Source organism: Orbicella faveolata, unplaced genomic scaffold (genome assembly GCF_042242905.1).
Source record: "Orbicella faveolata isolate gen_17 unplaced genomic scaffold, um_ofav_v1 contig_34, whole genome shotgun sequence".
NCBI lineage: Eukaryota > Metazoa > Cnidaria > Anthozoa > Scleractinia > Merulinidae > Orbicella > Orbicella faveolata.
Genome location: NW_028301563.1, coordinates 33650001 through 33666686, shown reverse-complemented (window position 1 = coordinate 33666686; position 16686 = coordinate 33650001). Strand labels below are relative to the sequence as shown.

Here is a 16686-nt window from a genome sequence, read left to right as displayed (position 1 = left end):
CACTGCCATCACACTCTTAACCAGCTCTGCTACTTTTTCTCTAACAAACACGAACTTTATTAAAATATATTTAGAGAAGGATATCAAAAGAGAACGCAGTCTCCGTAACGTAACAATGCGATAACAACAACGACAATACAACTGCAAAATAACGAACACGACAATATGTTCTTAAATTATGACCTCGGTTACAAAAATGTATCTCTTTGTATTGATTAAAAATATGTTCCTACATATTGTCTTAATTTAAACTTGGCAAATTTCAAAAGATTTCACATGGTTTTTAAGAAATCGTTGCATTGCACTCGATGACTCATCAAATGTTCTGGACTAGTTATAGCAACCTCAGAACTCTGAAACGTTTATTTTGATAAAATTACTTCCACTTCAACAAGAACCAACTAAACTGTTCTTGCAGTTTGCTCGGTGATTTCAGGATCACATGAGCAAATCCTACATTCTTTACACCACATTGCAATAATAAATAATACTTGAACTACACCTGCGCTTGTCAAATAAAGTTGCAACGACAGGAAAAACAGTCTGGTACGGTGTACTTTGGTATTCAACTTTTCCTGATTGATCTATGCACGTTCCAAAACACAATGAGTAGTCTATGCTCTATTACGACGTTGCCACGGTGTGCTGTGGTATTAAACTTTTCCTGATTTATACTATAGACTTGTCAAAACACAAGTAATTTACGTTCTGCTAGGACGTACTAGGGAAGTTTCCACTCTCTACACCCACAAAAAAACAACCTCGTAAATCTATGTATCTACTTTGAATTGTTATTCTTGTCTGTTCTTGTGTCTGTTTCAGGTTTCTTCACTTGTGAAATTACTTTTACAGGTTGTTTTTCTTTATATGATCCCTTCCCTTTGTCGTTGAAAGCTCGTTTTCTGAAATTCCCAGTCTTGAGGTTGGCGGGCCTCTTTTCACTGTTCATTCTTTTCTCCGCGTGTTTCTGCGGCCTGTCCTTGTACCCACTATCCTCATATTGTACCTTCTCCTCCTCTACTTTCGTTGTTATTGTAGAACTCCTATTAACAGAGCGTGTTTGACTTCCTTCCAAGTCATTCATATTCTGATCTCCACTATAGCTTAACCTAGATATTTCTTCGACCGAAGTGATGCCCATTTTTTCTTTCTCCTGCCCTGGAATCGTAGCATTTGCTCGGCGAGGATTGCTGCAGGGTTTAATAGTCTCTGCCGACTGACGTTCCACGTCCTCCTTTGAAAATCTTACTCTTCTATGATTCTTTGGCTGTGATTGTTCACAAGAATTGCTGGCACGATTTGAGCCCAAAGAGTCATAGTTGTTTTTAGAAGAGATAGATTGTGCATCAGGACGGGTATTTGAAATAACGCTTTCATTTGGAGGCCCAGTCACTGGTTGATGGTCTTTCTGTGATGAAACTGATACAGACGACTCCTGTGTACCCTTGTTCCTTCTACTTCGGTTTCCTCTCGCTCGCTGAGGCCTAGGTGAAAAGTTTCTGTCTTTTCTTCTTTCTTTCCCCTTTTCTTTCACATCACTTGGCCTGTAGCTACAGTGTTCCTCCGATCGATGAAGTGCGGATGAACTTTTGACTTCGGACATTTTTTCAAGATTCTGCGCAGAACTGACATCACTTGGTAAATCAAAACAAACGCCATCCATGCTGCTTCCGTCAGGTGAGAGCCGCCTTCCCATAGCCATGTCACTCTCTTCCCGAGACAGGATTGTGATCTGTTTATGAACAAGGTCCTCCTGACCTTCAGGAAGTTGGTGGCTGAAAAATTCCTTAGAGTTATTCAGAAAAGAATTGTCTTTCAACTTGCTCACATAAACTTCATCACTTGGTACTTCCTTGTAACATAGATGTGCTAAGTTGAAGACTTGGCCGTCGTTCTTGTACTCGGATACGTTTTCAGACCAAGACACTTTCCCATTCTGGTCTTCAATCACTCCATTCTGTTTGTCTTCATATGTTAATGACGTTGAAAACCCTGAATCGTTCTCCGTCTGAACGGGTAACGATTCTTGAACAAGAGTCGAACTGCCACACATTTGACTTGTTGCTGAACCCATCATTAGTTCAAGTGAACTCTCACTCGATGATAACTCTGAGCTAGATTCATCTCTCTCGTCACTGAGTTGTGATCCGTTTGAAACCACTGTGAGGTTTTGGCAGTCGTCAATAGTGGGACCCACTTGGGACAATGCATGTGCTGGGTACGTAAGACCTGCATTGTTAACGTCCACTGTTGCACCTACCAAGGACTGTGGTGATCGTTCGTAAGGATTGCCACAAAATGACATGGGGGGACAGGAATACCCACCATTAACTGGCAGAAAGGGGTACATCTGAGGCTGCAGCTGTGGTGGAGGCAGAGGTGGAAAACCAACACCTGCAGGTGTCATGTTGGAGAACATCACTTGATTTCTGTACTGGAATGGCGGCATAAAAACTTGTTGAGGCTGCGTCATGTAAGGTGGAATCATAGGCCGGGCATGATTGTGATAAGCAAATGTTGGGTAACATGGCTTTAATAGAGGCAGTGCCTGTTGTGCTTGGTGGAATGTACCATAAGGATTTGCCAAAGTTGGAAATGATGTCTGGTTGTAGTTACTAAAGCCAGGACCCGGTGACATCTGACATATTCCATCATTTGTGTTTCCCAACCAAGACAGCTGGTGTTGCACTGCATCAGGAGTATACCCTCGCTCAGCACCAAGAGGTGGCTGTCGCGAAAACAAATCAACAGGTTGTTCCCCACTGGTACTGCTGCTCTCAGATGACAGTTCTGCCCGTAAATCACGACTTGCCTGGTTGGCATCCTCGGTGGTGATAAAATGGCTTGCCATTCCGTGATTCATGACAAAGCTTCCGTACATCGGTTGAGCTACTGGATCTGAAGACGTCAGGGACATCTCGTCTGGCAAAGATGTACAGTGAATCTGTTGCAGCTCTTCCCATGGAATACCCACTCCAATCACTGTCTCACCCTGGTACGACTTCACAGGGCAAGCTGGATCCTGGCCATTACTAAGAAGTGTTGTATCTTGGTGCTCAGTTCCATCTAAGATATCTTCCGTCAAGTGGTTGCTCGTAGTCACATTTTTGTTCACATCATTGCTATCACTCGTTTCCTCTGCTCTGTCACTGGATACTAGCGAATCAGGTATCATGGCACTCCCTGGCGACTGATCTAGGTTCAATGGCGAGGCGACAATCTCTACTTCATACTGGTTTGGACTGCATGTTTCAGGCACTCTATGCGGCGGTGAGCCTGGCTCAGACTGAGAATCAGATGCCAGCTTGCTAGACTTCATGGCATTCTCTTCAGATGACTCAAGATTTATTGGTGCAGTATCCATTACTTTCTTAAACTCGGTAACTGAGGCCTTTGCCTGGTCTTGAGAATGCATTTCAAGAGGTCCATTAGAAGTGCCACATTCAGATTGGGCACTAACAGATACGACAGGGATGACGACATTGCCTGTGGAAGACTCTTGATTTGGTTGTTGATTCTCAACCATACTGTCCGGCTTGGTAGCTGCGGGTTTAGTCTCATTTTGATCGCGTTTTTCAAAAGATTCCTTTGCCGATTGCCGCAAACGTGAATTGTCAACCACTTTGCCACACTTGGTGATAGCTGCATCTTCCAGCTGATCGTGACGGTATGACTCACATTCGTTTATTGCAGCCGCATTAGAATCAGCATCTACACAGTTTTCAACAGGAACAAGAATTGCAATGTCTCCTATGAAAACACTGGTGAACTGACGGACAACGTTTGCTACTGATGAATCACCAAGCAGCTCAGGAGCGACTGGAGGCTGCGACTTCTCATGTGGGCATTCACTTGGCAAACTATTTTCTTCACCAGGTGATTCTCCTGGTTCAAGCTTTGGTTTAATTCCTTCTGAAGAGACACTGCCAACTGATGTTTCAGTAGTCTTCTCATCTGAATGTCCCTCAGAGGTGTCTTTTGATTTAGGTGTTTTCTTCTTACTAGATTCATTTTTGCTCCCTCTTTTTGAAGATATGGGCTCCTTTTTCATCCTTCCCTCTTGTTTACTTTCTTTGAATGGTCTCTTAAGTTTGCCACTCTTTTCGCTAAACTGCTTTGGTGCACTCGACGTTGAATTTGAAGATCGGTCTCTGACGACAGCTTTCCTGGCTTTTCCCTGAAGTCTCTTACTGGTGACTTCACCATTTCTACCGTCATGCTTCTGAGAATGGGAATGGGCAATTGCAGCTTGGGGTTTCCCTTTTGGACTCTCGCTGCGCGTTGTCTTAAGCCACTGTGTAGACGAAATGTCTTCAACATCCATGCTGAGGGGTGTGGGAGTTGTGCACTTCAGGGTGAAGTCTGTCCGAGGTGCAGCTGTTGCTACCTCATTCTCCCAATCCTCGCCAGCCTCAGCCTGGTTAGATGACTTAGCAACTGGTAGGTTATTTGCGGCAGACATCCTTGGTTGCGGTTTGTGTGCAGGATTATCAGGCTGCAAAACCTTGCCATTCTCTTGATTTTCCGATGACACTCGTGTTGTTGGCTTTTCTTCATAAAGTCTTGACAGCTCTCTAGCACCTTGATTTTCAAAACCTTGTCCACTGAAATGCAATGCCATGACCTTTGACACTTTCCTTTCAATGCCATAGGTTTTCATAGTTTCATAGAAATCTAAGAATGAGCAGCACTCTTCAAAGATCTTCCTTAGAGTGTTATAAGTCACACCTTCCTTCAGCAGTTTCTTGATGGACATATTCTTACTGCAAGCATCCAATTTGTGAAATTTCTCTACAAATGGAACAGAAAATTAATTTACTCTTACATGACAGGAATTTGAAAATCTTTTGAATGAAATTGTGGTAGTCTCAATTCACTTGTAAAATGCTAAATTTCGTTCAGGCTTAACTACCCTACACTACATGGAGGTCTGTTGGAAAACCTTGATACTACTGATCCCAGACCTCTGTTGAAATGGCTTTATTTTCAGTCCATTGTACACACCGTTAGTTTCATTTAGAGATTCGAAAAAAGTGATCATGTGATGGGGAATTTCACAATTGTGTGATTGAGTCTTTCCTGCTGTTGTCACAGTTTGTTTGCAAGTTTGTTGAATTTTGCACTTTCCAGCCAAATCATCATATCTTCTCATCGTGCCAGTAGGTGCATAAGGCTGTCATGCTCTGAGCCCAACACTGTCTGTTTTGCGCAGCTGCCTTGGTTGCGCTCCAGCTCTTCCACCCAGCCTTGTTCCTTTCTTTCTCTGCAGTCTTTCTCCAAGTGGTCTTAGGTCTCCCCCTTTCCTTTCTAGCCAGATACAATTCAAGATATGTTACAGAGAAGAGTTTGAAGGATGCAAATTCCATCCCATGGACCCGATTTGCCTTGAACTTGCTGCTTTTGAGGAATTTGCAACAGCTGTGCTGCAAACTGTAGCCAGGAGATGTGTGTCATCAAGCGATCACTTTTTTTGAATCTTTGACTGAAACCAATGGTGTGAGAAACGGCCTGAAAAAAGATGCTACTTCAACGTCTGGGATCAATAGTAGCACTTGATCTTACTTGGGAGTAATTACTTGGTAAACAAAATTCTTAGAAAATGCAGAGCACACACCTTCCAAAATAGCTTGTTGCTGTTTAGATCCATTCTGAGAAATGTAGTACTCCAATCTACAACAATAAGAAAACAGAGTTAAAATGAACTTCTTACACACAACTCCGAGCCATGCCAAACTAAAGCATGCAACACACTCACTAACACTGGTGGAAGGTTCCTTAAATGGATCCAGTTTAAAAAAAAAAGAGGAGAGGAAAGGGAGAGGAAAAGGGAAAGGAAAGTAGTTTTTTTTTTCCAATAAAAACAATTCTTAACTTATGAGTAAACATACAAAAACAAAATTCTATGGGTGGGTAGGTTAGTTATGGAGGACAGCAATTGACCTTTACACCCTCAAAGAGACTCAGCCCCAAGTTATTTATAAGGAAAACATCTTGCACTTCCCTTAAAATCTTCATCCAATGTAGATATAAATTTTGGAAGCAATTCAAGGAAGCAAACCTTTCTTTGGTAGATGAATACTTCATACGATGTAGCAGTTTTCTTAGTGGTGTCTGAGTAAAGATCTTTACCATTCCATCCACATCACCCATGGCTCTGTGCCTGTCTAAAAGAGACAAGGTTGAAACTAAATATTCTTACTTCATATTATATTGGCTGGTGGCAAAGTACATAGTTCAGTCTGGTTTCTCCCATTTTTAATAGCACTTCAAGTATTTACCTGCCAAAATTTTCTTTGGAAAGAATTTCTTAAATAGTGCGTCAAGTGAAAGTCTTGTATTGTCCAACAGCTTTTCCCCATTGTCTTTCAACTAAAAGAAAGTTGAATGAAAATTATGTTATTAATAATGTTAACAACACAAATTTGTGCCAATGCTGCTTGTCATTAACACAAGCTACTGAATTGTTGACTAAGCTAATCAGTCGTTGACTAACATCTCTCTACCAAGCCTTACATACAATTCACCATTACTGTTTTTCCAATACCAAATTATAAGTATTGAGAAGTTTTCAATGAATTTAATGATAAAACTAATTGCAAGGCTGTGGTCAAAGGAAAATTATGAGGAGCCCAAAAGGTTCCTATCCACGTAATCCTAGATGCCCAGCACGTAAGCTTATATGAAAAAAGTACGATTCTCCAGATACCCAAAGGCAAAAGTTAGTTGCCTGTGGCACCCAGGCACTTCTAGGGCACATCCCTGAATTACATTGGAGCTTGTTTGTAATGGTGTTAAAAATAAAAATTACCAACCTCTCTACAGAACAGCAAGCTATCTGCGAAATGAACATTGTGTTGCGTCAGAATAGAGTGATGGAGTCCAGATCTCTCCATGCTGCTCAGTAAAATCAAGAAGTCAAATTGATAGCCATAGTGTGCACACAACACTGAAAAAAAACAAAAAACAAAACAAATAGAAAATAATGGTTATTATTACAGCCAAATGTATATCATAGTTTGGAAATCTTATTTTTTGTTGTTAAAAAATCAAAGCAAAGATGAGATCCCAATAATAAAGCTGTATATGCAATATTACTCTCAAAGATTTTCTGTAAGGTAGAGATCTTTAGGACAAAAACAAAATCCAAAAATACTATGTACACTAAACATGTTTTAAATTTCAACTTTCATGTGCCACTTTGTATTTTCATTTAAACAAAATAAATATACTACAACTACACCACTGTTCCAAAAAAAGTATAGTTCGTACAGTGCATTGAAATATTACATATAACTACACAGCTGAACTTACGTCAACTGATGGAACAAAGCTCATGTAACTTTCATTAATTCATTTTTACCTGCTACTGTTGTCTTAGAGCAGTTTTTGGTTGAGTGTCGAAAGTAATCACTCCAGGCAGTTAATTTGGTTTTAGTTTTGGTTTAAATACTGTTTATGATTGCAGGAGTAGTCTAATTGGTAGGTAATTGGTTTGGTTTTAGTTTTACGACACTCAATTGAATACTGCTCCATTATGATATAAATGACACGTTTCTGTTGGCGTAAGCACTTTTCTAAAATACCAACTAAGTTGGTATTTGAACTTACCTGGGAAAAATGACTTCCCATGCTTTTTCTTTGCTAGCTTAACCATGCCATCTATCCAAGAGACAAACTTCATCACCACCTCTTTGAAGTAAGGCTTGTTTCTGAGGTCTTCCTCTGAAATTGCACATTCTCTGGTTGCTGAAAGTTGCATGAAAATAACTCACATGTAAACATATTAAGTGCAAAGTCTGTCTTAGAGGTGATCTACCAGGATAGTACTGAACTGTGTTTTCAAAAGAGTAAACGTTTCAGGTCAATTTGAGGCAGAGAGAGGCAACAGAATATCTCAGCTATGAGTAAATCTTTGAATGAGTAAATCTTTGGATGAGTAAAAGGCATACTGAATGATAATTATAATAAATTTACAGACAGTGTTCTCTTTCAGAGGTCTCCTTGCCGCTTTTACAGTATAGTTACTATCTTTCATTATTTACGTGGCAAATAAATGACGACGATGATGATGATGATGATGATGAAGACAATGACGGCGACGACGACGATGATGATAACAATGATGATGTATACAGGGCGTGAAATAATTTTCCGACTGGTCCCAGTCAAGTTGTCCTGTCAAATCTATTTTTGCTTGGACAAGAAACGATTTTGGACAGAAAATGCTTAATATCAAGCAAGTACATTCAGTGAGCTTTTATTATATAGAAGTAGCTCATAATCAGTGAAAAAAGTATGGAATACATGGCACAACCACTTTTTCCGAACCCTGAGGTAACAATGCAATGGACAAGCATCAAGTCCAGAGGGAGATGTAAGAATGCCAGGACACTAGGCAAAGTGAGTGGATGTGAACAGTATGGATATTAATATTATTTTGGTATTTTACATAGCAATGTTCCTGTCTTTTTCAGAAGGCTGTCCAGCAGTCTTCTAAATAGTTAAGCTTATTTTAAGTCAAAGAAGCCATGATTTTTGCTGGTTATAGTATGTATTACTTCCCTTGTATCTTCAAATAATTGTGGAGCAAAATTTTACGCAACAGCATTATGAAAACAAATTAATGATCTGCATGAGAGCCCATTTAAATATGTCAAAATCATGAACAAATCCACCAGTAATGATAAATCTGAATCATGATTGAGTTATCTGCAATGATCTCTTGTAGGCAATTGAGCCGTGCCAATTGGCAAGGCTCTTTGGGCTGTGTGGATTTTCTACCTGGATGTTATTGTTATTGAAACCCCTGAAATACTCCTAGTTACTTAATGGTTTAATACTTAATGCTTTAATACTTAATGCTAATTATTATTATAGGGAAACCAAGATAAGCTTGAGCTGTATGGACCACTTACTTTGACATGGAATTCTAAAACTCATTAATAATTCATTAAGTTTAAACAAAGGAAATCATGACTGTGATGGTGTTTGGATATCTGATCTAAATTAGCATCGATTTTTTACAATTTTAGTTCTCCATTTTCTCCATAGTTTTAGTTTCGATTGAGAAGATATCTCAAACATGAAAGACAGTGTTTGACCACATTTCCAAACACCTCGAATTTTGTCAAAATACTCTGCTATGTGTTGTATTTTCAACTCTCTTCTCAGAGTTTGGAAATGTGGTCAAACACTGTCTTTAGTGTTTGATATATCACCTGAATACCCTGGAGCTAATTATATCCAATGAAAGCCAAGAGCCAAATTAAGAACTTAAGTATTGGCATCTTTCCATTAATTTTGTAAACAAGTTAATACTGCAATATGAATTAAAATTATTTAAACCCTCTTCAATATACCAGGGAAGCTATAAGAAGTAAGGTAATATGTCATTATTCACATTCTTTCAGTTTGGATGTATTCAATTTTTTTGCAGGTCACAAAAATGCTGTCAACATTTAGATTTATGGTGACTATTGAATTTTGAATTTTCTATAAATGATGTTTTGAGGCAATGCTGCCGACAAATATCACTTGTAATTTCTTTTTAAATTGAGAGTTTGCCAGCTCTTCTACTGTCTGGGGAATAAACAGCATATAATATGTGAATATTCTTGGCATAGTTTCAGCAGAAATTGCCAAAGACTATACAAAATTTTTAACTAGAAAATAACAATTTTCTCCATTTTCACGTTAAACTGATTGAATTTTCATTACCGATGGCATTTATCCCAAGTTAAATGAAAATAACAGAACGCTTGGGTGAGTTAAATTGAATAAATCACAAATAATCCTTGTTCATCAATGTACGCTCGCTCTCTGTCTCTTGAATACACGTACTGTTCCTTCCTCACACAATTTTGTCATCTTCTAAAAGTTATACAATTTCGTTAAGCAATTTTAAGGAGAGAAGCTTAGACAATGCAACCCATAAATGCATTATTTCTTCAATTCTCACAAACAGAAAAGGACGCTTTACTCATGAATACATAACGAAGCTTGTGACCAAATGCACATGCCGGAAATACCGACATGCAAACGCAGGTTCTAGTTTGGACAATCTCCAAAAATGAATTTACGAAAAATCATTGCTTTGGGATCCTTAGCAGGCTTATTGCTCGCTGATACTACACAGAATTCATTAAAATCCATATTTTAGGACACAACAGAGCAAAGCGAAAGCTTTCAGCGTTCGTGACATCTTGCATAACTAGACATGTTCGTTGCGTGCGACGCCTCGTAAAAAACGATAAACAAATTTTCTCTTAATTATAGCTAGTTTTCTCTAGTTTTATACAACACTGAGAAAACCAAGTTCGAACTCAAGTAAAACGACACTTCCTTTCTTGAAAAATACCAGAGGTGTCATAAAGGTCACAAATTTGCTGACGGTGTAGATTTTTGCGCTCAAACTCTGACGCAACAAAAAACTTACCGAAAGCACAAAGCGGCTGTTTCGTGTTTATCAGTGACTGAAAAGAGCCTTTCACTACATCAGGGTGGCACTTGGCAGCAATTTCGATGATGTCTCCACGGTAAACATTCCCGTTAGCGGCTTCACTATCGTAAAATATTACCAAGGGTTGGACCTTTGCGTCTTCCTTCATCGTTTCCGCCGCCATGTTCTTTTTTCCCGGGCTTTGTATGCAGCCTCGTCACCAGGGCGATGTACCCGTCCCAGGCTAGCTCAACTATCGCAATTCCAATATGGCTACCAACCCAACAACCACGAAGGTAAGTCAAGTGTTTTTCTCTTTCCTCCGGATTTCTTTTGAAGGCGCAGATTTCTGCTGAATTTTCCCTGAAAGTATTTTTCAAGCATCGAAAATTGTATCTTTTCAATTCAACGTTAAATTTTGTTGACTTGAAGAACAATGTACCATGGTCTACCATTTGAGGCCCGAGCTGGTCCCGGGAAACGGGGGGTGGGGGGGGGGGGGGGAGGGGGGAACCACCAAATAAAAAGGACGGGGGTGCTCATCGTACCTTTTAGGGGTTAAAAAAGCGGTCTTGGTACGTCTTAGGGTGTTTAGCCTCAAAAGGTCCACAGCCGGAGCTTTTGTAGTACATTTTAGAGTGTTGAGCTGAAAAAAGTTGACAGGAAATGATGTGTTGTGTAAGAATTTGTACCTTTTAGGGGAGAAAAAAATAGCTACCCTGAGGGTACATGTGTAGGATACTCTAGCTCATGTGCATTAACAGACACGAGCCGATGACAGTGGTGTGAGATACCACAGGTATGCCAAACAAAAATTCAAGCCATCCCCATAACATAGGATCTTGGTACCTTTTTGGGGGTTCTTTTGAGCATCCTCATCCTTTCCCTATTGGAGTCGCACCCTCCCCCCAGCCCCTGCCCAGCAGCTGGTATGGAATGTGTTATATAGCCTGCCTGCAAGATCGTTACCAGACCAAACAGGTACTGATTTCACTACCTGTTCTTGACCAAATGATCTGCTACGAAGTCATTGGAGTATTCTACACGTGCACTTTCAGTAACCCAATAATTTGTAATCAGACACAATAACAACTACAATGAGAAAATTTCAACTAGATTAAAGCTTAAGTAATTTTAATGTGTAATGATTAAATGACACCTTTGGTATGTTTTTTTTTTTTTAGATGGAGTTTGCTGTGCAAATGACATGTCAGAAGTGCGTAAATGCAATTCACAATTCGCTTCATGGAGCAGAGGGTACATCAAGCTATTTTATATTATTAGTAACTAATCACAAACAATAAAAGTAATAAATAGCTTTATAAGGATCACTCATTGAAAGTGCAGACTGGAGAATGCAATTTTTGCAGCCTTTGATTTTTATACAAAAGATGTGAAAAGGGAAAGAGGGGAAGATGGTGCTACAAAGGTCCTCAGACCATGCACCTGCAGTTTATTACAAGTACCGTGCATTTAATTCATTTCCTTTGAGGTCACTCATTTATTATATGATAATACTTCTTCAGATAGCCTGTGACCTGAGGCTTTCATGGGCCACAGCAGGAGCAAAGGCAGAGCAAAAAGAAATGAGTCGGCGCTTGCTTCTTTTGCTGGCTCGTCTCTTGCAGCTTGGCCTTTGCCCGTTCCGCAGTGCATGAGAACCTGCTCCCAAAACTGTTCTTAAGAAAACAAACACAGTTTAAGTGAGTTTTGCTCTTTGGTCAAGACTTTTTTTATGATATTTATGTATATTTAATCTGCATCCGGCCTAAAAAACCTCAGTGTTATATACAGCTGACAATGGTCGTTACTTTGATAAAGGTGTTAAGTCATTTACAGTGGATCTGGATACAGAGCAAGTCATTGTCGAGACCACACTATCAACAGCGCAAGTCCAGAAGATGATAGAAAACTCAGGACGAACGGCCATATTACGTGGTCTTGGTGCCACAGGTAAATCTTTAATTTATTTAACCCTTTTAGAGAAACTTAAGAGTGCTGATATCTTGTTTCTCTTATCAAGATGTACTTTTAAAAACTAAGTTGTAAGGTATCTTAAATAAATGTCATGTCATGTCATATCACTACATGTCATGTCAATAGAACCGAGAGATAGCAGACAACCAATGTGAAGAGAGCAGGGCCCCATTGCGTTATACTGAAAAAGAAATTGGATGTTAAAGATATACAACCTTGTGTGTTACTTAATACAGAAACACAACCAAAACACTTAGGAGCTGCTGTGGTTGAGATGCGTAGTGGGAATATTCTTGGTGTCACCAGATTTGTTCAGGTACTGCATGAACAGTAACTGTAAATACCAGTAGTGCCATCATCATCATCATTATCACCTTTTTGTGTTCATCATTGCCCTGCTGAAATGCAACATAAATCAAGAGAAACTCAGGGAACAGTCAGACTCTCACTGTCATCATTACAAATTTGTTGTCAAAGTCAGGGAATTTTATTTTAACGTTGCTGCAGAGAGCAAGTGTTGTTGACCATCTTGTTATGGTTTGAAAATTGAATAAATTGCATGAAATTGTGTTTTTTTTTTGGTGGGGGTGGGGGTGGGGGGGGTCACATATTTTGCTCTCTTTATTCCAAGATCACAATTCAGATGAAAAAAGATAATTACAAAATGTTTCATGTAACTATTTTTTTGTCAATTGCCTAAAAACCATGATCATGGTAAATTTTAAGCCATGGCTAGTAGACAAAACCATGCTTAATTTCATACCAAAGTGGGGAAATCTGTGACCATTTTCTGTCCAAATGGGCTCAAAACAAGCACACTTGGCCCACCTTGGGGTGCCATACACCCCTGCCCACACCCCAGTTTTCCCCTCCGCCCTCCCTTTCCCAGTATTTTAACTCCGATTATGGAGATGTTTAGTACTGTTGGTATGGTGAGCTCCTTTGATGCTGCTCTGTACATGTTTCTGTTTCTAGCTATCTGAGGATCTCTGTGTGATTGATGGCACAATTGATGGTCTTACTCCAGGACTCCATGGGCTCAACATTCATGAATTGGGAGATCTGTCACAGGGATGCAGTAGGTAATTGAAAATTACTGGCAGAAGCAGTGTTAAAGTTTCAGTTAAAGTTTGTTATCTTTTTACACAGCCACATTTCTTGTTCATCATTGTGGTAATGATTTGTTGCAACAATAACATTGTAAAAATAAGGCTATGTTCACACCTGGTGCAGAGCGTGGTGTGCAAGTGTGATTCTCACTGGGAACTAATGTGAACAAAGCTTTTTTCCAAGTACTCACACCAGAATTTTGGCACAGTGCTGCTCATGTCCAGGTATAAGGTCTTGATCTTGTACTCAGGCACTAAATGGTGCTTGGGTACTTTGGGGTACCCAGTGTCTGAATGCAACACCATTTTGTGCCAGTGTCCAGTCACGCACTCGGACACCAAGTGTGAACACAGCCTAAGAACTGTTTATATTTAAATTCATTTCATTAGCACTGGTGATCACTATAATCCCAGAAATTGTAAACATGGAGCACCGGAGGACAGTGAGAGAGTAAGTTTTTTTATAAATTAGTTTTGTTTTGATATTAATTGATTTTTAAAATTGGTCACTTACTGGCTGCATTAGCCTGCGAAACAACAACAACAAAATCTTAGCCTAAATCCCTGGCCACCAGATTTGTTGCTACTGGGGGCTGGGAGAGGGGGGGAGAAGGGATGGCGCAATGGTGAGAGCAGTCATGTCCTACCAATGTGGCCCAGGTTTGATTGCGGCCCAGTGCCATATGTGGGTTGAGGATTTTTCTCTGAGTTCTCCAAATTCCAATTCGACCATGACAGAGGACCCACATGAAAACTAGCTAAGGGTGATGTGCTTCCTATCTCAATATTGTAGTGTATTTATTTATTTATTTACTAGTCACTCAAAACAGATTAAAATTAATACCAGTTTAAGCTTCAGAGCGACTAGTTACTCCACACACTTAGCAGCAGATGTTTTGCTCTTAAGATTTTTTTAGACACCGCTTCTTGAGGTCTTTCTTTAAGAGCATACTCACCATTAATTTTTGTCCTTCCCTTCATTCGAACTCCCTTCTTTCCTTCTTCATTTTATTTTAAAGCATGTTGGAGACCTTGGTAATATACTAGCAGACAAGAACGGCAGGGCTTCTTTTCGATTAGAAGATAAAACTGTGAAGGTAACTGTAATCAACATACTGAATAGATTTTAATTTATAGGTGATCATCTAAAATGCCAATTCTTGGTTCCTTTCTAGCATTTCAGATCTTTAGTATCCCTCCCCCAACAGCCTCTCCTATCAAAGGTACCCTTAGCACCTTAGGAAGTGGTATGTTCAGGAGAATTTCTGTTTTGAGTTATCCACCTTCCTCTGGTTGATTGACTGTAATTGCAGCCTCTTACATCTTCTTTTATGTGCACTAGTTACTTTACTATCAATTTTCAAATTCTTCTCATTTCTTTTCAACTTCCTTGATGCTTAATCTAGCTTTTATTGTAATCAAATTCTCACAAGCCATGAAGAAAAATTAGAGGGGCCAGTTAGGAGAATCTGTCGATGGAGGAATATATTGAATAACTATCATGTTTTGCATCTTTGCCAGGTTTGGGATATAATTGGCCGATCACTAGTTGTACACCATGGAGAAGATGATTTAGGTCGTACCGATAATGCTGTGTCAAAAATAACAGGAAATTCAGGCCCAGGGTAAGGCAATCTAAGCTATTGATTCATAGGATTTGGAAAGGGTGTCAGATTGATAAAGGTGCAGCAGCCTAATGGTTAGTGTGCTGTACTGCAATCAAGCAGTCTGAGGTCAAGTTATTGTGTCCTGTTTGTGGACAAGGCACTTTATTTTCACATAACTTACCTTCACCCAGGAGTATGTTAAATAACCTTCTCAAACTCATTAATAATTTATCAAGCTTAAATAAAGGAAATCATGACCGTGATGGTGTTTGGATATCTGATCTTAATTAACATAGATTTTTAGGATTTTATTTCTCCATTTTCTCCGAAGTTTTAGTTTCGATTGAGAAGACATATCAAACACTCAAGACAGTTTTTGACCATATTTCTAAACACCTCAAAGTTCATCAAAAATACTCTGCTGCATGTCGTATTTTCAACTCTCTTCTCGGTGTTTGGAAATGTGGTCAAACATGGTCTTTTGTGTTTGATATATTACTTGTAGTAGACAAGCATCCCATCGAGGGAAAAATAGAAATACTCTTGTTCACTTTGTGCTACTGAAACTGGACCAAAGCAGCAGGAAGAATTTAATCTACTTGCTAATACATTATTATAAATTATAATAAATTTATTGTTCCCTGCAGATGGAGCACTATGAACAATTCAATAGATGTGTGTGCTAATTGATTTTCATCTCCAACTTCACACAGCTTATCATGTGGAATAATTGCCCGTTCAGCTGGTCTTTTCCAGAACACCAAGAAATTCTGTGCATGTGATGGGAAAATCCTTTGGGAGGACAAGCCACTTTCTGCACCTACAAGCATGCCACCCTCTCAGTTATGACATGAATGTGTGTCTTCACAGTTAATATGAATACTGTGTTAAGCTGTTAGGTGTTAAGAATAAACAAATTCAACTGAGAGAGATAATGTCTTCAGCTGAAGTCACTCAAAATTCTTGTAATTTGGCATTGAAATATCGTCCAAGCTCTTGGAAATCGACCCTAAGTAGGTCAAAATCAAGGTGTGGGTAACCCGCTCTCTGCGACTTTCCAGTCTCTAAGCAAGTCAAACAGGGGCTATATTTCGGCCAGCATGCACATAACGAAGCTTGCGATTATTTACTGAACTGGAAAATGAGGGTTGCATAAGATGTATGCAGCATTTATTTACAGTGGCTGTAAGGCAGGGTTCCACTGTAGTTAATAACTTTTAGAAAAAAGTCCTTAGAAGACATGCATGCTGATTGGTTAAATATTGTGTTTCTATAACTCGATAGAAACACAAGTAGCACGAGCTGTTGATGTAATGATGGCATGAGTAAAGAGAATTTACATTTTGATAATCAAAATTAACAAGTTGTTTTCCTTTTCTTCATCGTGGTGTTTTCTAAAAGAAATAGAAAACATGTTCTCCGTGTTTCTATCAAGTTACAGAAACAGTCTGGTGAAAGTTTGGGAGAACTCAAAAAAGCTGTGGAAACACTCGCCTGCAGCTTGTGTTCCCACAGCATTTCTCGTTCTCCCAAACGTCCACGCATGTTTCTATAA

The 16686-nt window shown here is 39.4% G+C and overlaps 2 protein-coding genes across 2 annotated transcripts in view; one reads left to right on the top strand and one right to left on the bottom strand.

The window, feature by feature from the left end:
- Positions 1 to 33: 33 nt before the first annotated feature.
- Positions 34 to 10622, bottom strand: LOC110043246 (uncharacterized). The gene is made up of 7 exons (XM_089271644.1): positions 10436 to 10622; positions 7609 to 7746; positions 6813 to 6946; positions 6279 to 6369; positions 6059 to 6164; positions 5615 to 5670; positions 34 to 4791 (listed from the first exon to the last, which is right to left on the bottom strand). Exons 1-7 carry the CDS (start codon positions 10620 to 10622, stop codon positions 779 to 781), a joined length of 4725 nt encoding a protein of 1574 aa, XP_089127770.1. The 3' UTR covers positions 34 to 778.
- A 3-nt stretch (positions 10623 to 10625) lies between these two features.
- Positions 10626 to 16686, top strand: part of LOC110043226 (copper chaperone for superoxide dismutase-like) — a 6275-nt gene continuing 214 nt past the window's right edge. Inside the window, exons 1-9 of the mRNA XM_020748669.2 lie at positions 10626 to 10734; positions 11623 to 11695; positions 12260 to 12391; positions 12652 to 12731; positions 13391 to 13497; positions 13915 to 13975; positions 14544 to 14621; positions 15046 to 15149; positions 15845 to 16686. The exon at positions 15845 to 16686 is cut by the window's right edge and continues 214 nt beyond it. Of these exons, the coding sequence (XP_020604328.2) occupies positions 10708 to 10734; positions 11623 to 11695; positions 12260 to 12391; positions 12652 to 12731; positions 13391 to 13497; positions 13915 to 13975; positions 14544 to 14621; positions 15046 to 15149; positions 15845 to 15980 (798 nt within the window). The 5' untranslated portion in view covers positions 10626 to 10707 and the 3' untranslated portion in view covers positions 15981 to 16686. The remainder of the gene's footprint in view (positions 10735 to 11622; positions 11696 to 12259; positions 12392 to 12651; positions 12732 to 13390; positions 13498 to 13914; positions 13976 to 14543; positions 14622 to 15045; positions 15150 to 15844) is intronic.

Coding starts and splice junctions, on each gene's coding strand:
- LOC110043246 (XM_089271644.1), bottom strand. CDS start 10,622: ATGGCGGCGGAAACGATGAAGGAAGACGCAAAGGTCCAACCCTTGGTA. Junction 7,747..10,435: donor ACAGCCGCTTTGTGCTTTCG/GTAAGTTTTTTG, acceptor TGCAACTTTCAG/CAACCAGAGAATGTGCAATT. Junction 5,671..6,058: donor TATTCATCTACCAAAGAAAG/GTTTGCTTCCTT, acceptor TTATTGTTGTAG/ATTGGAGTACTACATTTCTC.